The 25,671-nt window shown below is 48.7% G+C and overlaps 3 protein-coding genes across 11 annotated transcripts in view; 2 read left to right on the forward strand and 1 right to left on the reverse strand.

Annotated features, from left to right (window-relative positions):
- Positions 1-4,083, forward strand: part of TMC3 (transmembrane channel like 3) — a 52,292-nt gene extending 48,209 nt beyond the window's left edge. The window contains exon 22 of the mRNA XM_082388608.1: positions 820-4,083. Within this exon, the coding sequence (XP_082244734.1) occupies positions 820-1,639 (820 nt within the window). The 3' untranslated portion in view covers positions 1,640-4,083. The remainder of the gene's footprint in view (positions 1-819) is intronic.
- A 5,913-nt stretch (positions 4,084-9,996) lies between these two features.
- STARD5 (StAR related lipid transfer domain containing 5) lies at positions 9,997-22,452 on the forward strand. The gene is made up of 6 exons (XM_082388594.1): positions 9,997-10,180; positions 10,816-10,865; positions 11,215-11,347; positions 14,457-14,574; positions 15,427-15,520; positions 20,142-22,452. Exons 1-6 carry the CDS (start codon positions 10,082-10,084, stop codon positions 20,287-20,289), a joined length of 642 nt encoding a protein of 213 aa, XP_082244720.1. The 5' UTR covers positions 9,997-10,081; the 3' UTR covers positions 20,290-22,452.
- A 2,187-nt stretch (positions 22,453-24,639) lies between these two features.
- The window catches only part of IL16 (interleukin 16), a 118,243-nt gene continuing 117,211 nt past the window's right edge, over positions 24,640-25,671 (reverse strand). For all 9 annotated transcript variants that reach the window (XM_082388467.1, XM_082388472.1, XM_082388473.1 and 6 more), the window contains one exon: positions 24,640-25,132. In XM_082388467.1, the coding sequence (XP_082244593.1) occupies positions 24,939-25,132 (194 nt within the window). In that variant the 3' untranslated portion in view covers positions 24,640-24,938. The remainder of the gene's footprint in view (positions 25,133-25,671) is intronic.

The following is a 25,671-nucleotide window of genomic DNA, read 5'->3' on the forward strand; positions in this document are numbered from 1 at the left end:
GTTGAACATCAAAGCCTTACTGCTAATCACAAAACAGACAGACATTTCAAGTTAATGATTTTAGTGCTTTTCTATCTTCTAGGGAAATATGCAAGAGTCTGAGCTCATTGAAGTTATTCCTTTGATACACATCTTAACTATCTAGGGCCAGTGTCTTGTTTTTCTCCATCCCGAATTCCCCTTAGGGTACACGGTCAGGGCAGCCGCAGTGACCGATGGCTTTACATCCTCTGTTTTCTGAAATGGCAGGTGACATTCTTTGTCCACATAGGCTATGGGGAGGAAGTGTCCAAGAACTTGGACAGCTGCATGGCAGAGATAGTGAGGGGCAGTGTTCCCAGCATGTGCTCCACAGTTCTTAGGCCCACTATGTGCTCCTGGACAAAAGGAGGTCTCCGTGATGAAATACACCGGCACAACACTCTTTGCCCTCCATGGAGATTCACGGTGCACATCATTACGTTAAGGGTTCTGAGAATTCCAGCAGTAAAGAAATCTATTTAGCCCAGCTCCCCGAAGCCTCCTGTGCATGCAATCCACTGGACACCCATTAGGAAATTTTTTTTTTTTTTTGTCCTCACTGCACGGCACGTGGGATCTTAGTTCCCCGAGCAGGGATCAGACCCGTGCCCCCTGCAGTGGAAGCACAGAGTCCTAACCACTGGACCACTGGGAAATTCCCCACTGGACACCCATTAACATTTCAGAACAAGTTTCAGTGGAAATGCAGAGAACTGCTGTTCTGGCTCGCAGTGCTGGGACAGCATAGGGGTCTGTGAGCACCAAGGCTGCAGGTGTTTAACCACCTCTGTCTTTCAGGTATCCACGCGGCCTGTGTGCAAGCACAGGTGATCTTTACAGGAAGAGATCCTGCACACCTGGAATGTTTACAAAGCACATCGAAGACGTTCACTCGGAACCTCTTTTCCCAAAAGACCTTCAGCAAATCGACCATGGATCAAGGGTCTCAGCCTTGGTGCCACGGGATCGTAGGTCCCGTGCCCCCAGATACTATATGGTTAATGAACGTGACCCTCACCAAAAAAACCATTCAACTTTCTGGCCAGAAAGACGTTTCAAGATAGACATCTTTGGGGACCCTGTGGAGATGTACCCCAGGAACATGCAACATTGTATGCCCTGGGCTTCTCCACAGCTCAGTGAAGAAGAGGAGGAGATGCAGAGGAGAAAAGTGAGCAGACGGGCTTTCTACCCACGCTCCCTGACCGACCTCCACGGGGCTCCTCATTTTTATGTTGGCAAAAGTTTAGAAAGTCAGGGCCTGACTCCTGAGCTCCAGAGACGGACGCATTACAAATCTTGGAATGATGGCGTTGAGGGTCAGCTTGACCGGCCAATGTATGTGCATAAAAAGCCACGCTACCGGAATTTCCAACACCCCCAGCACCCTCTGAAGCCCAGAGTTAAGGCCAAGTTCGAGCCATCCGTCACAGAATCCGATTCCATGTCGGCGGCATCCAGCAGTGACCAGCAGAACAGCAGCACCGACCGGTGTCTCCAGGTCGCCCGCAGCCAGCCCAAGTTTCCGAGGTCTGCGGGCCAGTTTGGCAGGAGGAAGGCCATATCTAGGCAGGAGCTGACCACAGATCTGAATGACCTGATTTGTTCAAATGTCTAGGGCCTTCTTCTGGCGTCCCATTCATAGAGATCAGAGGCCTATTGGAATGCGGTGCAGCGTGACAAGTGTATGGTCCCTCCCCTTCTGGGAAGAGAGACAAACACACCCAGTAGGTGAGATCCGTGGGGCATATCCAGGCACGTGGCCTGCTGGCTGCGGCCCTGAGAGCCACAGGGCTATGACTCCCTAATCTACAGCAACCATACACAAGTGGGGGGGGGGGTCTGTTTCCGGGGGGTCTCTTTGGGTCCAGGCACTTTAGGCCATCATTTCAAAAAACCTCAGTCCTTGACCTCCATGCAGGGTGACCCCAAATCATAGGCAAGCCAGACAGCTGATCCAATTACAGAAGACTCACCCCACGTGTCTGCCCTTGTCCTGAATCTTAGGAGTGGCCTGATCGTATTGTAATGTTCTCTTTCAGCATACAAAACTCAGTCCTCCCTGCTAAGCACCCCGAAATGAGGTGGCTGCCCTTAAAGATTTCACAGTGCTTACTTACTTCACATCAATAATCAGTTTAGTCATGACCAGAGTAACTAAAATTTACTGAGAGCTTACCATACTGTTTACCCAACTATCTATCTGTATTAATTAGTCAGGATACTTGGGTTGGAGGTAACAAAATCCCCAGGGTTTACTGGTTCCTTTAACTGGGAGGGTTGAGCATCAAGCTGGCTTCAGGCTCAGTTGGATCTGGGTGTCAAACATCTTCAGGATTCTCTCTTTCACCTCTCAACTCTGTCTGTTTGTTGACCTTGTTTTCTCCTACTGCTGACAGGCTTCCTCCATGTGGTAGCTGGAGGAGGAATGCACAGCCACAGAAAATTCCAGGTTGATGGCACCCAGCCAGTGAGCCCCGGGGAAAGAACAGAGCTGCCCCTCCCCACTTGACGTTATCTTCACCTTTATGGTCAATGCCTCTTTCACTGGCATATGCGGGGGTTGGGCAGCCATGAGTGTCCAGCCTTCCGTGGTTAACCAGACGTGCACCCCTATTCCTATTTCCATGGTAACTTTTCGCTTTAAATTGTGTCTTTTAAGTTTTCTGTCTCCTCCAACAGACGGTGAGTGCCTTTGGGAGAGGAATGGTGTTTATTCATTTCTGCAGCCCCGGTACCTGACATATAACAGATACTGTACTTGCTTTCTCTTGCTGTATATCAAACTTAGTGGCTTAAAACAACACTCATTTATCATCTCAGTTTCCATGGCTTAGTTGGGTACTCTGCTCAGCGTCTCAATCAAGGTGTCGGCCAGAGCTGACATCTCATCTGAGGCTAGGGGGTCACCTTCCAAGCTCATGTGCCTATTGGCAGAATTCATTTCCTTGAGGTTGTAAGACTGAGGCCCTCTGCTCCCAGAGGCTGCCCACATTTCCCTCCCACATGGCCCTCTCCATAACGTGGCTCCTTGCATCTTCAAGGCCAGCAAGAGAGGGGCTCCTGAGCTTTGAATCTCTTTCTCCCGGCAAGATGTGGACTTTGTTTTAAAGGACTCACCTGATTAGGTCAGGCCCACCCAGAATAATCTCCTTTTGATTAATTCAGAGTTAATTGGTCAGAGACCTTAATTACATCTTCTAAATAACTTCAGCTTTACCGTATAACAGAACCTAATCATGGGAGTGAAATCTTACCAGATTCACAAGTTCAAACACACTCAACAGGAGATTTTATAGGAAATGTACACCAGGAGCAGGAATCCTGGGGGCCATCTCAGAATGCTGCCTATCCTAGGTACTTAATAAACATTTGTTGAATGTGAATGGATGGATGAATAAATAAATGGACTGTACTAATGAGTGAATCATGAATGACATGGTAACGGGATTATCTTCCAAGATCTACTGCTAATTCTAACCCCAAAGAAAAATCCAAGTATAAGTAATGCCGTTTAAAAGTAGACGCAGATGAACACTCCTCCCCAAATTCATAAAAAAGTGTGCAGTATTTTCCAATTGCTTGACAGTGCTTAATTACTTCATGTCATGACCTCCTGACCATGACAGATCCAGGAGGTTGTGGCTTGTTCAAGATGAAATGCTCTACTTGCCATGGGAACATCCTTTTGTGATACAGGTGCCCACAGGAGTTCCACGATGAGGGTACCCTCTTCTACATGCTTAGTCTGGGGCTGTAGCCAAGAGCTCCCTGGGACATTGAAACATATTTTGGAAAAGCCTGGCCCTGCCTCCAGGCACCCGCAGGAGTACTTGTGTCTGTGTGAGAGCAGAGAGGATCCCATTAGGATTAGGGGACAGCAGGCGCCGCAGCATTCCTAAGGAAACACGAGTTTTGCCAATACTTCTCCAGAGCTGCAGACATGTTCATCACCTTTCAGCGAGCAACATAGCTCACATGCACTCCAGCACTTAATATTCGGCTACGTCTTTTTTTTTTCTTTGTCTGAATTTTCTTTTACTGAAGTATTACAGAAAAGTATACAGATCATAACGGTATGGGATTGTACTGTTCTTGAAACTTTTCTGTAGGGTTGAAAATATATTTATTTTATTATTTTTAAAAAATTTTTATTGGAGTATAGTTGCTTTACAATGTTGTGTTAGTTTCTGCTGCACAACAAAGTGATGGGCTATGTCTTTAACTTAGAGAAATTTAAAAGATGCAGAAGAGCACAGAGGCCAGAGTAACAAGCACCCATGCTCCCCCGTGTCAACAGCTATTGAAATTTTATTTCCATCTAGTCATTTTGTTATTATTATTAAAGAAAATATGACAGATGTCATCAGAAGCTACTCTAATCCCCACACTTAGTTTCATTCCCCTCAGGCTGCCAAGGCACGTGCCACGCGACACGGCGTGTGTCCATTCAGCCAACTGTTTATAGCTATACGTGTTGTGTGTGTGCATGTGTGTAAACATGTATGTATACGCATCCATAAACAATATGTAAGTATGTCTTACTTAAGTAAATGCTATTATACTGCACATATTGTACATATTTATGTTTCGGAGGTCTGTTGAAGAAATATGCAGATCAAACTCACTTGTTACATCTGCTATGTAGAATTTCACCATTTGAATAAACTACACGATATTTATCCATTTCTTACTGATGCACGTTGAAGTCATTTCCACTTCTTTGCAGCTAAAAGTAATGTTGCACTAAACATCTTTTATACAGCTCTATGGCACATGTGCTTGTGTTGACTTAGAAGTGGATACTGGTACTTTTATTTTTTTCTTTTTTTTAAAATTTTTATTGAAATATAGTTATTTACAATGTTGTGTTAGTTTCAGGTGTACAGCTATGTGATTCAGTTATACACACACACACATACATATATATTCTTTTTTAGATTCTTTTCCATTATAGGTTATTACAAGCTATTGAGTATAGTGTCCTGTGCTATACAGTAGGTTCTTTTTGATTATCTATTTTATATGTAGTAGTGTGTATATTTTAATCCCAAACTCCTAATTTATCCCTCTACCCTCTTCCCTTTATGGTAACCATAAGTTTCTTTCCTACATCTGTGAGTCTATTTCTGTTTTGTAAATAAGTTCGTTTGTATGATTTTTTTTAGATTCCACATATAAGCGATATCATATGATGTTTTTCTTTCTCTGTCTGCCTCTGTCTACAGATGAACTTATCTACAAGACAGAAATAGAGTTACAGATGTAGAAAATAAACTTATGGTTACCAGGGGTAAGGGGGGAGGGATAAATTAGGAATTTGGGATTAACATATACACACTACTATACATAAAATAGATAAACAACAAGGACCTACTGTATAGCACGGGGAACTCTACTCAATAGCTTGTAATAACCTATAATGGAAAATATTCTGAATCACTGTGCTGTACACCTGAAACTAACACAACATTGTAAATTAACTATACTACAATCAAAAAAAAAAAAAAAAACTTCTCAAAAAAAACCAGTCTGGTAAATATCTTAGCAACTTAAGGATGATTCTCTCTGTCACTCCTGTTTCTGAATTCGTGAATGCCAGGAAACTCAGAAAAAAGGTTTCTACACGCCTCTAGAAGACTAACTCCCCTAGTCTGAGGTAGTAGTCCTGTTTTCCTGCCACTCTGTATGTGTGTGTTTTTGTGTTTTCCTCCTTTTTAGAGTTTGTAGGTTATTGTGTATGTGTTTTAATCTTTACCCATTTCACGGTAACCACTGCATATCCTTACAGGAAGTAGGAATCGGTAAAGCATGAGTATACATGTGACCTTCAGAAATAGAAACTGGGCGTGGTGTTTGCCATAGTTCTGCCACTTACTAGCTGTGTGGCCTTGGACACCCCATGTGATCCTCAGTTTCTTAATCTATAAAGTGGGAATAGATGTCTCTACCTGTGAGGGTTAAATGGCACAATACAGGTAAAGTGCTTAGGACAGTGGCTTGCCAGTGAATACATAAATACATGTATGCTTACAGACTCGATTCACCTAGCAGCTGCCTGAGCTAACTAAGTAAACACACATACAGTTCTTCATCAGTGACTAGGTAGAAAGCAAATACTCCATTCAGGAGCTTTCAGGATTGGAGCACTTGGACACTTGGGCCCATCCCCTTCATGGTCTGGTGGTGGTTTGGGTTAGAAGTCTCTGGGCCCCCTGCCACATATACACCTATTTAAAATTCATCTAGGACTTCAGTGAGGTCTGCTTTGGACAGCTGGCTGACTTGGAGGCCCGAGGACCTCATGGGTGGGGTCTGATCAATGGAATCTACAGACGTCAGTTATTCCTTCTACCCTGTCAGTTCTGAACTGCAGCCTCAAGGAAATTGCTAAATAAAGAGCGACCCCAAGCTGGGCTGAGCAGCTCTGTGGGCAGCTCCCACCCTCCCCGGCTCTAGCCAGATGCTCTCCCTGCCCTGTCCTGGCCTCCAGAGGCAAAACAGACCAGAGGCCTGCCTACAGCTGTCCCAACTTCACCCGTCTCCTGCTGCCAGTGTGTACTGGCCTCAGGGATAAACAGTTTGCTTCTCCAAATATTTCATATATACCCAGGACTGGCATTTTCTGGCAGCAAAGATTAAAGTCTCTTATAATGCTAGAAAAATTTTAAAACCCGTGCTCCATTTGGTAAGTATAAAAATCTCTTAAACGTTCGATGTCTAACAAAAGTCGCTTTCTACAGCAAGACTTACTTTCCCGCAGCTTTGTTTTCATAGTGTTTTATCCCCAAACAAAATTCTAATAGGCTCCAGACTGAGAGGGTCTGGAGCTGCAGCTTTCTAGAAATATTCTACATTGAATTTTTTAATGACGCTTTTTATTTTTTTAATAATTTTTTAAAAAATTTATTTATTTATATTTTTAATTTTTGGGCACGTTGGGTCTTCGTTGCTGCATGTGGGCTATCTCTAGCTGCAGCAAGTGGGGACCACTCTTCCTTGAGGTGCGCGGGCTTCTCATTGTGGTGGCTTCTCTTGTTGCGGAGCACCAGCCCTAGGCGCGCAGGCTTCAGTAGTTGTGGCACACGGGCTCAGCAGTTGTGGCTCGTGGGCTCTAGAGCGCAGGCTCAGTAGTTGCAGCGCACGGGCTTAGTTGCTGTGTGGCATGTGGGAGCTGCCTGGACCAGAGCTCGAACCCGTGTCTCCTGCATTGGCAGACAGATTCTTAACCACCGTGCCACCAGGGAAGTCCCAATAACGCTTTTTAAATTTAAGAAAACCTACATGTTAGTAATTAATATATTAAGCAGTATATGATGATATAAAATGAAAAAGAAGTGTCCTGTGGCATTACCCCCTCCTGTTAACAGTTTATTCTATACCTTTCTAGAAGTGAATATTCCAAACCTATAGTACATATATAAACATACATAACATATATGTAAACATAAAAATATAATCATATATAAGCACATCTCTAGTTATTTCTCTTTCTCACTCAAGATATATATTTATGATATATGATATATATCATACTATGATATTATATATAAATATTTATTTACTGTATACCAAGCACCATTCTCATTGCTATTCATTCATTAAATCCTTTAACCCACATGTCAACCCTATGAGTTAGTACTACTATTTTTCTCATTTTCCAAATGAGGATGCAAAGGTCTGGGATGGTCAGTTATTCACCAAGGTCACAGCTAGTAAATGGTGACACTGGGATTTGAACCAGGGCACTCTGACTTGAGCCATGACTCTTATTCTTATCTACAGTACTGCTGTCCTTCAATTTACATTTTTTAAATATATATAGTGTATATTTTCCCTGTTAGTAGACATATAAACATTTTATTTGGTGGGGTAAGAATTTAAATAATTTTAAGTTATTTTAAAGTTAAGTTTGAAAATACCATTTGTTTCCTTCATAGACACTGAATTGCTCTTGATTAAAACCGTCCACTCATATCCGTTCATACTTCTAGTTCCCTAGGCTCTATTGAGCATTTCCTGTCTGTTCCAGCCCCACCTTTTTTCATCTGGGCCACACTATATTAATGGCTACATAATAATCTAATAAATGGATATCCTGTAACTTTGTTTAATCTATTGACAAACACTAGGTTGTTTCCAGTTGCAAGATCAATCTTATACATCTCTGTGCAGGAGTTGCTGGGTCAAAAAACAAGTAAATTAAAATTTTAATACATATTATTTTGCTTCCAGAAGGTTACATAAATTTACACTCTCACCCACAGTGTAAAAACAACTGTATAAAGTTGTATAAAAACAACTGTTTCTCCATACACTCACCAACATGGAATTAACCGCTGTCAGATTTGTCAGCCTCTTGTTTGTCCTTTGTTTGTCCTCTGAGGGACAAACCTCTTCAGATCTGTCCCTCAGATAGGTGTAAAAAGTGTCCCCTTGTTTTAATTTGTAATTCCCTAACTATGAGGGTGGTTCTGCATCTTCTCATATCCTTGTTAGCCATGCTAATTTATTTTTCTGCAAAGTGTCTGTTCATATCTGATGGGTTCTTTTTGTCTGTTGGGTTATTTGAAAATGACTTAGTGATTTGTAAGAGCACTTGGTACATTAAGAAAACTTCCTTTTAGTTAAAATATGCTCTAATTTTTCCCTCAGACTATGATCTGACTTTTTATGAGATTTGGATGTGCTTAATTTTTTAACCATGGTTAACTTATTGGTCCTTTTTTTTTTTTTTTAATGGCTCCAAGGTACATTCACATGCATTTCTTCACTTGCCTATCACAGTGGCATGGGGAGACATTCATTATGGTCCCATTTCACCTACAAGCAAACAGGCTAAGTGACTTGCTCAAAAGCACACGGCAAAGTGTGGGTGAAACCAGGTCTAGAACTTGGACTCCCTAATTCCCCATCCGGCTTCTTAACACCTGGCAGCCCATCACATCTTCCAAAAAGGGGTTTCAAGTAGTCATTTTCTTTACACCATTTTTTTTCAAACCTTTAAATGAAATAATAAGCACACACAACAGAAAATACAAACTGATCTCAGTGTTGACCTTTTCAAATATTTAGTTGGTTATAGCGCTGAAGAGGAGGATAGGATAGGAGGCTGGAGGGATGTGACCCCCCCCACTCACCCTCCAAGGTAGATGTCACCCAGAGGCACAGAACCCTGCGACCTCTTATCTGGAGCCCAGCTCTCTCCCAGATGCCAGCGTATCCCACTGTCTCCCGGACATCACATAGAGGTCTTTCAGGCACCTCCAACTGAACATGCCCAGAACTGAACGCACCATGTTCCCCTTCCAGCCTGTCTTGTCCCCAGCTCAGCTAAGCCACCCGTAGCTCAAGCCAGAAGGTGGGAGTCACGATGCTTCTTGCTCCTCCGGCCTCCACCATCTGTCACAGAGATCTCTACGTTCTACCTTCTAAGCACTTTACGAGGGGTCCTCTTCTCTCCACCCCCACCACCCAGCCGCTGCTCCAGACCACCTCCATCTCTCCCACTATCGCTGCAGCTTCCTAACGGGCCTCCCAGTCTCTACGCTCATTCCCTCTTGCACACCTGCAACAGCCGCCCTAAAAAGGTATTTCGGATGGAAATTTCTCCGTCGTCCAGCCTGGCTGAAAGCCTCTGTGCATTCAAGACAGAGCTCCACGCTCCTTATACAAGTCAACGACGTTGCCCACGACCTGGCCCGGCCCACTTGGCTCTCCACCACTGGCTTTCTCAAGTTCCGGCGTCTCAAGCCCCTCCTTGAGCTGGGACAGGCGAAAAGCAGGTCCTGCAGGACCTACGGGGAGCGCCTTGTACCCTTCGGGGCGGAGGGCGTCCTGCAGTGACCGACCGGTTGATCTCCGGCCCTGCCAATCTCAGAGCGGGGCGGGGTCTGTCTGACGGTCTAGGCCAATCCTAGAGCGGGGGCGGGGCTGGGGCGGGACTCCGGGCTCCTCTGCTGGCCCGGGCTTTCCGGCTTCCCATACCTAAGTGCCCGGCCGCCACCGCCCACCGCACCCCGCACCTGCTCCCCAGCAACCTCGCGCAGCTCTCGGCGCAATGGACCCGGCGTTGGCCGCGCAGATAAGCGAGGCGGTGGCGGAGAAGATGCTGCAGTACCGGCGAGACGAGTCAGGATGGAAGATTTGCCGGGAAGGCGTGAGTGAGGAGCTGGGCAGGAAGGGGTCGAAGGGCCTTTGCTCCCTGGGGCCGGGGTTCCAGAAGCCCCCAGGCTGCCCCTCTCCTGGAGGTTTTCTGCGTTCCATCCTCCGGCCTGTTTTGCACACAATGACACCCCACCCCACCCCCGAGAGATAAGTATCCGCCCCTTTGTTTGAAAGACTTGGCCAAGGTCACCTGGCTGGTCAATGATTAGAATGGAACCGGAAGCACCAGGCTCCAAAGCCTTTACTCCGTTCTTCGGAGCAGGAGCCCCTCTCTGCGTTCCCAGGAGGGTGGCAGAGGGATGGTGCTGCTCACTGGACACTTAGGATTTTTAACAAACAGACCAAAATTGCCCGAGGAGACAAGATGCACGGTGGTTTTTAAGGTGGTTTGAAAACTCCCCAGCGCTCTTCAAGTCAGCCACATAAGATCCCTTTGTCCATCACATCCTCCTGGGGGCAGCTTTGTCCTGGACCAGTCCCCACTCTGCTACATGTCAGTTGGGTACCTTGGAGATTTGCGTCTCTTGGGGCTCTCGACTTTTCTTCTGTAAAACAGGGGATTGGGCCTGGTGATCTCCCAAGGGCCCTTCTAGCTCTAAAATTTTGCTATTCTGTGCCTTTTGACAGAACGGAGTTTCAGTTTCCTGGAGGCCGTCTGTGGAGTTTCCAGGGAACCTGTAAGTGCACCCCTTGTTCAAAGCTTGTCAAAGGTGCCACACCTTTCCTGCTGTTTCTGCGGGTTTGTTTCCTAAGAGACTCCAGTCAACCCTAGCACCTGGAATCAACTTGCCAGTTATCTTCTAGAAGAGTTTCCATGTTTAACTACATCATTTCCTCAAACTATATTCTTATGAAAGCTTGCCGTCCGTCCATTTCTGCAGGCCTGAGGGGAGGTGGGCTGGTAAATGTCAGCCGCTTCTCTGCAAGGCTGTCTTAACAGTGACAGACATGACTTCTAGTCCTTATATGTAATCCCAGGATAAACCAGTTTGATGCCTTGGGGTCACATTCCTCTTTGTGCTCCAGGTACCGAGGAGAAGGCATTGTGAATGGGACACCAGAGCAGGTGTGGGACTGTGTGAAACCACTTGCTGGGACCCTACGAGATAAGTGGGATGAGAATGTGAACAGTTTTGAAATTATCGAAAGCATCACTGATGTAAGTCTTTCCAAGCACTGTTATCGCTAGACAGTAAGCTGACTCTGTTCCCTCTGCGGGGGGTCAATGACACCTTTAGGCAAGAGGAGTACACTGTGAGCCCCTGATGCCCAGCAAACAGGTTGCCCACTGCTTGACACTCAAACCCAGCCTCGGCCCAGGTACAGGTAGGCAACAATGAGACCCAGAGAGGTAGAGCTGCCCTAAACAGAGCTGAGAGAACATAGCAGCGGATGATGAAAGCCGGAGTGCAGAGTGAACATGAGCTCTGAGGATGCTGAAGCAGTGCCTGGATTGGACACATCAGCTCTAGTTTGAAGTATTGCCCGTTTCTGGGACCATGGTAATGAATTGAGTCCTGGCCAAAGAGTCAGGATTCTCTGCCAGCTGTGACGCTGTGCCAGGTGGCAGATGCTGGATGACAGTTGCTCCATTGGTAAAATGTGTGGTATCTACTCTAGCGCTGCCCAGGAGAACTTTCTGCTCTGATGGAAATATTCTACTACAGCGCTGTTCAGTACGGTAGCCACTAGCCCCACGTGGCCACAGAGCATTTGAAAGGTGTCTAGTTTGAAGAAATAAATTGTTAATTTTATTTAATTTTCATGACTCGATGTAAATTTAAATAGCCACATGGAACTAGTGGCTACCATATTGGGCAGCAAAGATCTAGTTTGTCCTGCCCTGGGATCCTCTGTAGTATTAAGTATCCACCTCCTTTTGATTATAGAAGTTAAGGATAAAAAAACAAACAAAACATAGCCAAAACAAATTAAAAAGTTGCCCTGGGGAAATGTTGCCAGCTTCTTTTGATTTGAATGGTGCCTTGATTTTGACATCTGTGGACATGGTACCCTCTTGGGTGTTTCTGTAGATGGTGCTGTGAAACCTCAAGCCGTAGTTCTTTACTGGTCAATCCGTAGGACCCAAGTGTTCTTAACCTTGACCAAGAATTCATATTTCAGTTCATTATCACAAATTATGTCAGTGTTTCCTGAAGGGTGGGGCACATAATGTTGGGGCACTAGGTGATACAGTGTAATAGGTCTTTAACAGTCAAAGCTGAAATTGAATCACGCATAGCGAGGTCACCCCATTTCAAATCTTCTTCAATCTCTCTGATAACTTGAAGGGAAAAGTCTGGGATAGGTGCTAATGTGCCTTTGACACCTGTTTAACACTTGTGAATCTCCATTATAACAAACAGACAGCTGGCCTCAGGCTCAGAATTAGAACCCAAAAATCCTTTGTGTGTGTGTATATGTATACATATATATATATATTTGCAGTTGTCTTTTATTTATGCCAAGTGGTACCTTTTTTTCATTTCCAGTAGTTAAATAGCCTCCTTTTTAAAATAAGTTTAAGTTTTAAAAAGTGACCACATTTAGATAAAAATATTAAGTGAATAACAGGATAGATGCTACTAGAGATAGGAAAAAATTGTGAAGATAGTATACAAATAATTATACACAAATGCTTGAAGTTGAGGAAACATGGGTTAATGCCCTTTGAAAGAAACATAATGGAAATGTAATAACAGAATGACAGCATGATTTTGACAAATCTCAAATATCCTAATTCAAAGATTGATAGATAGTAGATGGATGGATGGATGGATGGATGAGATACAGAGCCATGCCACAAGTTTGTGGCAGTTATAACAAGTGCTGCCGCTTTCAGCATTTCTTACCAATATGTCCTCTTCATCTTGTTCTCCAGACACTCTCCTTCAGGATTGATGCATTTTGTAGCAATAATCAGGAGTGGAAGCTGTATAGTTATTTTTTTTTTAAATCTCATCACTTCTGCCATTCCTACTACAAACTACTAGAATTCAGAAAAGGCAAGATTACCTTGTTTCTAGCAACAAGCTTTGGCTTTTAAAAAGAATATATGCTTTAAGAGAGGGGGAAAACATGGAAATTCTAACTCCAGTGTGCAGTGCCTTGGTTAAATATTGAAATCAGCATCCCTCAGTGTCCTTTTGGCCCCCTGGGGGATTTTACACCCTAGGACAGTGTATGATTGGAAGATTCCAGATGGGTGGGGTATGTGGCACCTTTTTCAAGTGGGAAAGGGAAACCTGCATGAAGGTGCAGGCTGTTCTCAGGCAGGTCATTCTAGGAAGGACACGTGGAAGATGAGCCATCTGGAAACTGATTCCCAGTGCTCCCAGAGCCCACTGGAAAGTTCTCAAGTGCCCCCAGGGATTGCACGCCCACCTGGAAGACTCATACCCAGGGTCAGAGTTTTCTCAGCCACACACGGCGCCCCGAGTCTTAATAGCCAAAGAGGCAAGAGGCCTTCTCGCCTGCTCCCCAGAGGTCTTCCCAGGACCGTCCCAGCCTCGGGCCTGACCTGTACCTTGTGACCTTGAAAGGACCGGCGTCCTGCTGGAGGAGGGGAATCATGGGATAAAGCATGGGGTGGGTTTGAAGGGCCCTTGGCTTGTAAAGTGGGAGAATGGACTTGGTGGGATATTCTGAGATGATGTGCAGTTCAAGGGGTGCTCGCTCCCAGGGCTGGGGCTGGGAGAAACCAGAAAGCTGCCCAGGACACACATGTAAGGAGGCACTGCTCTCAGGGTTAGGCAAGTACCGGGTCGGCCTTAGGAAGGAATGGCCCCTCTTGCCTCACCCTCCTCCTGGCCCTGTTCAAGCCTCATCTCCACCCTGAGCTTTGTGGTGAATTCCTTCATCTCTCCAAGCCTCAGTTTCCTCACCTGTCAAATGGGTTCATGAAACCTATTTCTCAGTTGCAGAGGACCACTGAGAGCTTTGTCCAGCCAGGCTCTTAACTACGTGCTCAATTAATGGCAACTCTCATGATCTTTTGAGACATAAGCTCAGAGTGGTCCTGATCAGCCATGGGCAGCCCGTGTCACAACCCTAGATTCTACGAGCTGGGTGTGTTGCCATGACCCTTGGCCCGTCCAGGAAAGTTCATTCTAGACCCTCCAGGTCACAGCGCCACCCTGCTGTCAGTTCTATTCCCATTTTCTAGACCCTGGGGTATTGGAACGGGTTGGATGAGCTCCGAGTCGAGTTGGGTTGGGGAGCAGATGCGTGGCCATCAGACGCAGCTGGATCCCCCTTTGCTCTGACAGACACAGTGCGTCAGCAGAACCACCACCCCCTCGGCCGTCATGAAGCTCATCTCTCCCAGAGACTTTGTGGACCTGGTGCTGGTCAAGACGTATGAGGATGGGACCATCAGTTCCAATGGTGAGTGACGGCAGGGCTGCTGCAAAGCCTTCGTGGGATGCTGGGCTCTGTCTCCTCCACACCCGCCCAGCTCCTCAAGGAAAGCCGACCAGCTGGAAATCCCTGGAGCACTCACAGCCTGGGTCCCTTTTTCTGTGCCAGCCTCCCCTTGTCAGGTTTGGGAAGATTCTGTGCCAAGGAGGTCTGAGGTGGGAGAGTCCACACACTAGTAATTTTAGTTATAAATCACAGATTTCGTCAGCACCCCATTTTCATCCCTGCTGAGGCGCATAGTTTGTACCCTAGACATGCGGGGTACGGTTTGGCTTCAGGGAACCCCAGGGTGTGGTGATTCCCTGCACCCACGGAGCACCTTCCCGAGAGGGCTGTGGGGCTGTCCGCTCTCCTCCTTCCCGCGAGGAGCAGAGTTCCTGCCTCTGCACTTTCTGTGGTGCCTCCCGCTGAAAGCCACAGCGCCTGCCACTCCTCTGAATCTTCCACATGGGGGTAGGTTGTGTGTCCATCCACACCTCTCTCGGCTGCGATTTGAGAGGGGTCCCTTCGTTCTTCTGCCCTCAAGCCTCATAGTCTGAAATGTTCTTTTCTCTAATATTCCAGCAGGCTTGGGGAAGCTGTGGACATGCGTGTGTGCGTGTGTGCGTGAGCACGAGTATGTGTGAACGTGTGTGTGAATGTGAGGGACAGGGGGTGGCAGTAGGAAGAGCTCAGGGCCAAGGGGCAGGGTCATCCTCTGACGCCTGGGCTCCAGGTGACTGGTCTGTACCCACCGTGGGTGCCCGGTAAGGCCCTTCAGCGGCAGTGGCCCAACTGCCCGAAGTTGTAGCTCACTGACCATCTTTCTCTGTCTTCCAGCTACCAGCGTGGAGCATCTGTTATGTCCCCCAAAGCCAGGTTACGTGAGAGGATTTAACCATCCTTGCGGTTGCTTCTGTGGACCTCTGCCAGGGTAAGGATAAGCTCTTGGATTGAATGATGTGCCCAGACCTAACTGTGGCTTAACTGAGGACATTCTACTCAATGGCAACATTAATGATGATTTGCAGTAATAAAAATGCCTCACCACTCTGTAGGCCTTGACGTTACAGAACCCTATACATACACATTGGTGACGTAACACGCCAAAGTTCTAGGCACGTGGGAAAGAATTGTGGGGAGATGTCATTATTTCTGATGTGGGGAGCCCTCCCTCCGGCCCAGGCAAGCTGGGCAAATGTCACGGTCCCATTTAGCAGATGAGGAAACTGAGGCTCGGGGAAGTTAGGTGGTCTGTGCAGGGTCCCAGGCTGGCCGTGTGGGCCCTGGGCACCCAGTCTTCTCCTCTGTGTTCTGAGTGCTCTCCACCAGCCTGGAGCAGCCAAGAGCTTAGCTGGCCTCACCCCGAATCCCACACGGTGCTCTTCACCCCTCACCAAGGAATGGGATGGAGATGCTCACGGCTAAAGCGCGATTCTCAGAGCACACCGTGAGTCAGCCCCAGAACTGAGCTCAGAAATGGTTCTGGCCCCATTTTCTCGCAGGTCATGGCCATGTTCTTTTTGGTTTTTTGGGTTTTTGTTTTTGGCCTCACCGAGCAGCGTGTGGGATCTTAGTTCCCTGACCAGGGATCGAACCCACGCCCCTTGCAGTGGAAGCGTGGAGTCTTAACCACTGGACCACCAGGGCCAGGTTTTTACCAGGAGCTTTCCGTGTTAATAATAACCCGAAGGTCACTGGTTTATCCTGGGAACCACTCAAGTTGACAAAGAAAGAAACTGTACCTGAGGGTCTGTCCCTGTCACCCTGCAACCCACAAACAGACACCAGCAGGGAAAACATTGATGCTGTCACCACTCAATCTCAGGAGAAGGGTTTTGGTGCCATAGCATTGTACCGAAAACCCACATCCCACACCTTCACGTAACACTTTTGACTAAGCTGGCTTTTCACACATCTTGTGGCAGACTTCTGTTAAACGTAGCAAAACTTTATGAGTTTGCAAATAATAGCATAGCTGCAATCCAACACGGCTCCCCTCACCATGCGAGCGCAAACACACACACACACACACACAGGAATTTTCAGAATAAGAGTCAGAGCACTTTCCCCTTAGGGGCTGAATTCTGTGGATATCTTCCTTGGGGAGAACGCACAATATGATGAGTATCATTATGCCTCATTCCAGATAGCAAGACCTGATTGCACAGACTTTGTAGCTGGGTCACTTAGTGCCAGAAAGATCCCACAAAACCCAGCTGGTGTGGAGGTTTTTTTCTTAAGACATTTTTAAAACATTTTTTATTATATATGTTACAAATATTTCTTCCCAAGATGTTCCATATATATATATTTCTTGTTGTTTTATCTTTTGGCTGCACCACACAGCATGCAGGATCTTAGTTCCCCCACCAGGGATGGAACCTGCCTCCACTGCACTGGAAGCGTGGGGTCTTAACCCCTGGACCACCAGGGAAGTCCCTAGTGTGGAGGTTTTGACTCAGCTCGCTTGAAAGCATTTTATGTGGATCTGAAACCTGTGACAATGATGGTTCCCATCACTCTATGAATATAGGCCTGTTCTAGGTGCTATGGATTCAAGAAATGATACTAATCGTGACAGGAACAGCAGCAAATGTTTATACATCACTCCTGTGTGTCAGGCACTTTTCTATTCTTTATATTTTATAATTTAACTCATTTTTATTCTTATAACAATTCTAAGGTACTGTTATTACCTTCATTTTTTTATATGAGGACTCTGGGCACAGAGAGGTTATCTAACTTACTCAAGATCACACAGCAAGGAGCTGGTCAAGCTATAGCATCTGACTCCCAAATCTATGCTCTTAATCTAGATATTGACCCCTCAAAACAGATAAGCCTTCTTGGAACTTAGATTCTAGTGGGAGCAGGGTAGACAGACAAAACACAAGCACCGTAATTATATCAGATGTACACGCTTGTAGTGATCAGATTTTAAATGATTTGGAGAAAACTGAAACCAGATAAAGGTGCCGGGGAGGGATGGGGGAGCTAGACATCTGGGGGGTCACCAAAGGCCCCCCTGATAGGACGTTTGACCAAAGTACAGCACAGGGAGCCTTGGGGATGGGAGGGGGCTGGGGGGAGTGTGTGCCTGGCAGAGGGATAAGCAGGTCCATAGTCCCTGAGGTGGGGGCAGGCAAGGGGCATTTACGGAATGGCACGGAGGCCATTGTGCCAGATGGCAGTGAGCAGGGGGAAAGGCAAGGAGATCCGGTCACCGAGGTAGCAGGGCCCACACCCTGGAGTCGTGGGCGCTGTGCTCGGAATCGAACGGGGAGCTGGTGGGGAGTCTGGAGCAGGATGTGCTCTGAGCTGGGTGTCCAGTGCTGTGATGCCTCTGGAGTGGGCGAGGTTGTGAGCCAGGGCAAGGGGACTAATTGGAGGTGAGGGATGGTGGTGCCTGAGTCGAGTGGCTGCAGCGGACAGGGCAGAGCTGTCGGGCTCTGCTTGTTCTCCAGGCGGGGGCGGGGGGGGGGGGGGCTTGGTGTTTGTAGCAGGGGCAGCATAATCACATCGTGAATGCAGCCCTGCTCTGTGCCCAGCGAGTCTACTGAGTGCTCTGCACGTGTTATCTCACGAATCCTTACAACAAGGACCAGTGGTGGACGCCGTTATCTAGCCCAGCCTTCTCCATGGGGAGACCAGGTGATTCCAACATCGCTCTGAGCCCCCCTTTGCCCGCTCTGTTAATGACGTCCAAGCGAGAAGCGCTCTTCACCGTGACCACTCTGTAAGGTACCGAGTTTGCCTCTTCCACCCGGCCTGTTGCGTGTTTACCTCCTACCAAGCCCCGTCCTCACCCGGAGGAAAGCATGGTCCCTGAGCAGACTTTCTCCCTCACCTGTTCAGGCCAAAGAGGACAGCACTGAGAAGTATGGGGGCTTGAGTGAGCCCATGGCAGGAGGAGCAGGGAGAAGAGAGAAGGTCCCAGCACAGGTGGAGGGGCTGGGGCTTGGTGAGCAAGGAACAGTGTCCGATGATGCTGAGGCTTTGGGATGGAAGGCAGTCTGTGCCCCCCGAACCCCGAGTTCAGGCTCTGTGCAGAGAAGGCATGAGCAGAGGAGAGAAGCCTGCCCAGCCAGCGCCGTCCTGCACTGTCGTTCATCTGCTGGCCCCCGGCCCTGTCTGTGCATCTGGGAGGGAGGGCGAGGTTCTAAAGGGTCTCCACTTCTCAGCCCTTGACCTCCAGGATGTCAGGAAACACTTGATGGGCAGGTGCAGTGCTCCGTGGGGTTCCTGATGAGACTCTGAGGCTGCTGACAGCTCCACTCAAATGAAACGCCAAATGGTCCCCGCAAAGCCCGTGCCTTTGTGGTCCTGGCAATTGGGAAGTTTGTGACACTGAAGACCCCTGGTCCCTACCAAGTTGGGTCCCGTCTCCTCCCGTGCGTGCCCCTCACTGAATCAGACTCTCGCTGGTGGGCTTCACTGCCCTTGTGCCCCTGAGCAGGAGGCCACTACGTCTGCAGCCCAGGGAGGTCCGCTGAGTTGCTAGGTTGGTGACCGGACCCTGCCTCTCGACTTCAGCACGGGTCTGTGCCATGTTCCATGCTGTGGCCTCCCTCGGGGCTTCTGCCACCCCCAGCCGAAGCCCCTTCACATGTGCGCAAGTTATGTGTCAGGTCTCTAAGTCAGCCATTCTCACATTTTTGGTCTGAGGCTCCATTACACTCTTAAATATTATTCAGGGCATCAAAGCGCTTTTGTTCATGTCGATTATATCCATCAGTATTTACTATATTTGAAATTAAAACTGGGACATTTAAAAAACATTTATTTTAAAATAATGATAATACGTGTATTATATGTTCACATAAATATTTTTGTGAAAAGTAACCATATTTTTCAAAAGAGGAAAAATAGTGAAGAGTGGCCCTGTTTGACATTTTGGGAAATCTCTTTAATGTCAGGTTTAACAGAAGCTCATATCTGCCTCTGCATTCAGTCTGTTGTGATATCACACCTCATGTAGCCTCTGGAAACCTCCCCCGGAAGCTGCTGACAGCTCCATTCAAATAAAATGCTCAGTGGTCTCCACGAAGCCCATGCCTTCATGGTCCTGGCCAAGAGAAAACTTGTGAGAATGAAGTACACGCTGAGAGAATGGGAGTGGAAAAGGCAAATCACATCTTAGTGCTGTGATGAAAATAGCTCTGACCTTGCAGACCCCTTGAAAGGGTGTCAGGAGCCCCCAGGAGCTGCCAGGCCATTTGGAGAACCGCTGCCCTAAATGGACAGAGGGCAGCATCGTGTCTGTTCCTCCCAGGACCCGGTACAGGAGTGAGTTCTCTGAAAGCCTTTGCCGAGTGAATCGGGCACAGGGAACGAATGACCCTCCTGGGCTGGAAGTGGGGGGGGGTCGTCCTCGCTCAATGGCCTGGTGGGGCCATGGGAGCACCCACGAGAGGACCCGCTTCCATCCTGAAAAGAAGCAGGTCCAGAGGGACGCCCTGGGCAGTGAACCCAGCGAAATCCCTGGGTCTGGACCATTTCCCTGGTGGGCTGTCTGCTCCAGACACATAACAGCCCTGGCCTTGCTTTCACAGGGAGCCCGACAAGACCAGCCTGGTCACGTTCTTCCAGACCGACCTCAGCGGTTACCTTCCGCAGGGCGTGGTGGACTCCTTCTTTCCCCGCAGCATGGCCGGGTTTTACGCCAACCTCCAGAAAGCAGTGAAGAAATTCTACGGCTGACATCCTGGCTGGTGGGCCGAGAACTGCCATGACTCGTGCGGAGCTGCCATTGTTGGGACGCAGCTGGAGAGCCTGGGAGAACACGGGCTCCTTTGGAACCGCTCTACCTTTGGAACCCACCAATGACCAGTTCATCTCCAGGGACATCAGCCAGAGGCAGCCCCCGCCCCTCCTGCTCCTCCTTCCACTTGGGCGGGGCTGCCGTTACCCAAGCACCCCTCCTCCAGCAGGGTGCCCCCCAAGCCCCCCCGGTCACCGGACAGGGACTCTGCCCCGGCACCGTGCGATGCTCTCGGATCCAAAGCCTTTCTGTGCCGATCTCTCTCAGAGACCGTGTTTCCCCGTTTGTCGAGAAGAATCACCATCAATCCCGAAAACCTGGCTCAGCCCCTTGGTGGCATTCGAGCTCTCAGTCCTGTGCAGCAAATCCCCGGATGTGTGTTTCTGATACCGTGCCAGACTTTCCCCCTTAAAAGACGTCAGCTTGGCAAAATGATGCTTAAAAAATGAGAGAAGCATTCAGGAAAAAACACTTCCAGTACTCCTTTTGTTGTCTCTTCTATTCAAGTCATTTTTCTCTCTTTTTCCCCTGCATGAGTTAAATTTCAGGCGCCCCAGTGAAACCTGGCAGTTTGAATCTGCCCAGGCAGCACTCTGGAATTGATTCTGGGCTCAGGGCACCTACAAGGGGAACTTGGAGGAGAACTTGTTCTGTTATAGAAGATGGAGCAGGAGTCCTCTGGCCTCCGGAACCTGGTGAGCCCGTACTGCTGTCAGCGGGAAGGACGGAAGAGCAGATGCCCCACCCCCAGCAGTGCTGGCTAAAATCCCCCCCAGGCTCTGCTGCAAGATGAAATGACCCCAAACGGGCTATGCCCAGCCCGGTGCATCATCGGAACCAGGGAGCACGGCCTTGCCACCTGGAAGGGGCTTCAGCGGGCACACGACTCCCTTTCCTTCACTCTGGTCAGGGCCACACAGTCCTGTGTGGAATTCTCCAACATTCCCTCACAAGCTCCTCCATTGGCCCACCAACTTGCTGGTGAGGGAGGCCCCCACGTGTGTTTGACCAGAGTGCACTCGTATTGCAGTTTCTCAGGTTACTAGCAGAAAATTTCCAGGGTCCTCAGCCTTTGCGCCTCCAGATGGAAAACATTCCCCTTGTATCAGAGTATCTTGCTTCCCCACCTTTGAGTCCTGGGGTGCCTGTCTTCTGAATGTGCTGAGGTCTGAGCAAGCTTTAAAATGTGAAAGCTCAGTGTCAGGGGGTTAGAAAGCCTTTCTGGGCTCTAATGCAGCTGCAGATCCCACAATCATGCCATGAAGATCATCCAGCTAACTCCCTCTTCTCATCAAGAAGTCTTCACAGGACTCTTATATGTACTTAGATTTCATTCATTCATTCGCCAAGTACTTAATGGGTCCTTACTTTGTGCCAGAAGTCGTTCTGTATCAACTTATCACAATTTGATCTCCCAAACCCAGCCGATTGTGGGCACGCCATCCCAGGAGCCCCAGGAAGGTGGTGGTCTTACCAAGATGGAGCCACCTGTGCTGCCCCATCTGGCCAGGAGGGGAGGTCAGCCTCCCAAGAACACGTCTCACTGGGCCCACTGCATGGACCGCGCCTGCACTGCTCCTACGTGCATCTGCTGGCAGTGGGTTAAACTGGTTTGAGCACTGGACCAAGAGTCAGAAAACGTGCAAGTGGTCCCATCCGTGCCAGTTAGAAATGATGCTCTCGGACAGTCACTTAACACTCCTGTGCTTTGGCTTCCTGTCTTTAAAGAAAATCTGGGGGCATGAATACCAATCCTGGGGTAGCCTGCTTAAGAGTCCATGCAAATGAGATGATGATGGTGAATCAGTGAGGTGCTGTACAAAGCCAGGAACGAGGGCTGCCTGGGAGAGACTCTTGGATGGACTCATTTCCCTGGGGAGTTAAAGTAGATCCAGGATTGTTGTTTGTGTGTTTGCGGTGTTGGGGATGACTGGAATCATTGTTTGCAAAGGCACTGTTTTCTCTGCCTGTTGTCAGATCTGAAGAAGGTGACCAAGGCGCACTAAACCTCACCTGTAAACTGCAGCATCATGACGCTCAAATGGATGAGCTTACGTTTTAAGACCTTCTTGCCGATTCTTTTTTTTTAAAATAAATTTATTTATGTATTTTTTGGCTGTGTTGGGTCTTCGTTGCTGCGCGCAGGCTTTCTCTAGTTGCAGCGAGCGTTGCAGTGTGCGGGCTTCTCATTGCGGTGGCTTCTCGTTGCGGAGTACGGGCTCTAGGCGTGTGGGCTTCAGTAGTTGTGGCGCACGGGCTCTAGAGCGCAGCCTTCAGTAGTTGTGGCGCACGGGCTTAGTTGCTCCGCGGCGTGTGGGATCTTCCCGGACCAGAGCTCAAACCCGTGTCCTCTGCATTGGCAGGCGGATTCTTAAACCACTGCGCCACCAAGGAAGTCCCTTTCTTGCTGATTCTTGATTTGAAACTGGAAAGCTGGCAGTGGTAGCGTCCTCAGTGGTTCTATTTGAGCTGGGGGAGAAGGGGGTCTTCAGAGACAGAAGGGGTTCCTGGGAGGGCCTGGGCGCGCCCTGGCTGCATGTGAGTCCTCATACAACCCCACTCACTCACTTGATTCATCTGAGCTCCCAAGGAGGCTTTCTCCGTGTCCCAGGCCCATGGCTGGCACTGTGCTCCTCCGTGTCACCACCTCCCAGTCCTGATGGAAAGACTTTCTCCTTCCCCAGGCTGGTCCGCATTCATCACCTGGCTGGTCCACCTTCATCACCTGGCTGGGCCACCTTCATCACCTGGCTGCTTGATAAGACTCAAAACAGTAACCCGATTATAGGAAACATCATTGTGTGCAGACGTGAGATTGCGGGGGCGAGGGGTGTGCCCGCTGAATCCCATGGCCTGGGTGCCCGGCCCTGGACAGGCACACAGTAAGATCCGGTAGGGTGGGTGTTGAATGGGGTCATACCTTTCATTGTCAGACCATGTTCAAATTCAGCCTTTCTCTTAAATCTAAGGAGCTGACACAAATGGTTATCTCCAAGTTCTTGTCTACTCTAGAGCTTGACACAGATGACTCTGAGCACATTATTTCTCAGGAAGAATAGGGCACTGAGCTGGCACCCACTGTGGTGAAGTCACTAAAGGGGCTTGCATGAAGATTATGATTCCCCAGGAGAGTTTCCTAAGAGTTCACGGCCAGGAAACAGATTCTTAGCTTCCTATGGACCCTGGAGAAGCTATTGGATGACATTAAGATGGCCCCTCTGATACTGGCCTGGGAGTAAGGACTTTTTGTGTCGTGTCTGTGGTCCTTGCCGGGTCCTCCCTCACACCCTTATTCACGGGAACAGGGGCAGGAGCAGGGCTGACACACTGTCCAGGCCTCGTCGGGGGCTGTTGGGTGTTGCTAATGCATTTCTTTGTCCCGAGCTTGACAATCAGGCATTAAGCGATGACCAAACTTAAAAGCACCTTGGCCTGTTAGTCTCTCCCAGACCACAGAAGAAAGGACTCACTCTCCGTATCATTTACCAGCTGGACAAGTTGCCTCTTATCTCTGGGTCTCAGTACCCTCATCTACACAGTGGGACAATACCACGCTCTGTAGACACTGCTGTGATTACTAAAGATAGTGTCCGCTTAACCCAGCACGGTGCTTGGCTCGTGGGAGTTAAATGGCAGCCATTGTGTTGTACTCTCTCAGACTCACGCTAGTCCATTCTGCTGGCACAGCTGAGCACACGTGGAGCTTCCGTTGTTTGCTTACTCGCTCTGCCACCGGGTACCACCCTGGCGAGGAGCACTTCTCCAACCCAACCAAATCCACTTTTGCAAATGTTTTGTGTGCTAGATTGTATTTTCCAAAAACAGGCCCAGCCATCTTTCCCTTCGCCTTAAACCGGGGCGGGTTTGTGCCAGCTCTGACTGACAGAGCATAGGAGAAGTGACGCTATTTGATGTCAGAGGCAAGGTCTTAAAAAGGATGCAGCTCCTACGTGGCTCTCACACTCTCCGGGGGACACCCAGCTACCATGTTGTGAGGACGCCCAGGCCACAGGGAGAGGCCTCCTGCAATGTGTAGTCCTGCAGCTCCAGCTGAGTTCCCAGCCAGCAGCCAACATCAGCGGCCCGATGTGTGAGTGAGTGAGTGACCCTTCGGGGGGTTCCAGCCTCCGGCCTTTGAGTTGGGCCAGCTGATGTCAAGTGGAGCAGGATGAACTGTCTCCCTCCAAATCTGCCACCACTGTGGAGTCATGAGAAAAACAAAGGGTGCTGTTTGGGGTGGATCAAGACACAGTGATAGTCCTTAGAAAATCTGCAAAGCAAAACATGGATTTCATATCCAATTGTCATATATCCATTTTATTTACAGCGCCACAATATTATCAGTAAGCTCTCTCTAGACATAGTCTGTAGTTTGTAACAGCCACCCCAGTGTGACTCTGCCCTAAGTTTCTGGGACAACCCGCTTGCTGGGTGATGTTCCAGAAGGTCCGTCCAGACATGGGCAAGCAGCCACCAGGAAGCACGCCTGTGCTTTCCCCCATCGGGGTGGGGTTAGCAGTAACCCTGAGAATTAGCGGTTATGGGGAGCTGCATGCAGTTGGCTCTGGTGTCAGCTCTGGCGCTGGGCCTAGGGGTCTCCAGCAGCTGTGGTCCCCTTGGACCGGGGGCTCTTCCTCCTGAGGATGATAGTGACAGGTCCATCAGGCAGCGCCTTGATGATGTTCCAGGCTTCAAACCGTGTAAGGCCCTGCACGGCAGTGCTGGCCAAGTGTAAGATTTCATCTCCTGGCTGGACCGTCTCACTTTGTTCTGAGGCCGCCCCTGGGATGAGAGAGAAGAGGATGGGTCTCACAAGTGACAGTGGAACAAGCAGTTACTTTCTACCCTTGGTCTCTGAGGAGCCGGGACAGCTCAGAGGGAACTGGCGCCCATCCCTCCGGAACTCGGTGGTTGTTCTGAAATGAGACATCTCATAAAACGGTGACTTCAAGGCTGGCACACCAGGCTCCAGCTCTCCGTGGCCCTTGGGAGAGGTGAGGCCCATGCTGTCCCCAGAGAAGGGAGATTTCGGGCAGCTCCAAGCCAGAGCCTGGCTGGGTAGACTTCCCTGGGGAACTGGGTCCTCCTCTAAGCCTCCTTGGATAGCACCCCAATACCCCTCCCCCGCACATGTGGTCTCTGTACTCCTAATGGGATGGCCGGGCATTGGGTGGTGTGGGAATGGAGCTGGTGGGACGTTCACGGAACAATCTTCACAGTACTTTTGGCTCTGAATGGCCTGGAGAAGACCCCTGGGTCCACATAAAGAGGACATAATCACATACGGCTCCCACTCTTTCAGAGTGACGTAGGGAAAGAGT

This window comes from Balaenoptera borealis (genome assembly GCF_965194805.1).
Source record: "Balaenoptera borealis genome assembly, chromosome: 3".
Taxonomy (NCBI): Eukaryota; Metazoa; Chordata; class Mammalia; order Artiodactyla; family Balaenopteridae; genus Balaenoptera; species Balaenoptera borealis.

What these genes read in the sequence shown, in the direction of transcription:
- STARD5 (XM_082388594.1), top strand. Translation starts at nt 10,082, where the DNA reads ATGGACCCGGCGTTGGCCGCGCAGATAAGCGAGGCGGTGGCGGAGAAG. An exon ending in GGAAGATTTGCCGGGAAGGC is followed by an intron (nt 10,181 to 10,815) that starts GTGAGTGAGGAG and finishes GCCTTTTGACAG; the next exon opens with AACGGAGTTTCAGTTTCCTG. An exon ending in TTCTGTGGACCTCTGCCAGG is followed by an intron (nt 15,521 to 20,141) that starts GTAAGGATAAGC and finishes TTGCTTTCACAG; the next exon opens with GGAGCCCGACAAGACCAGCC.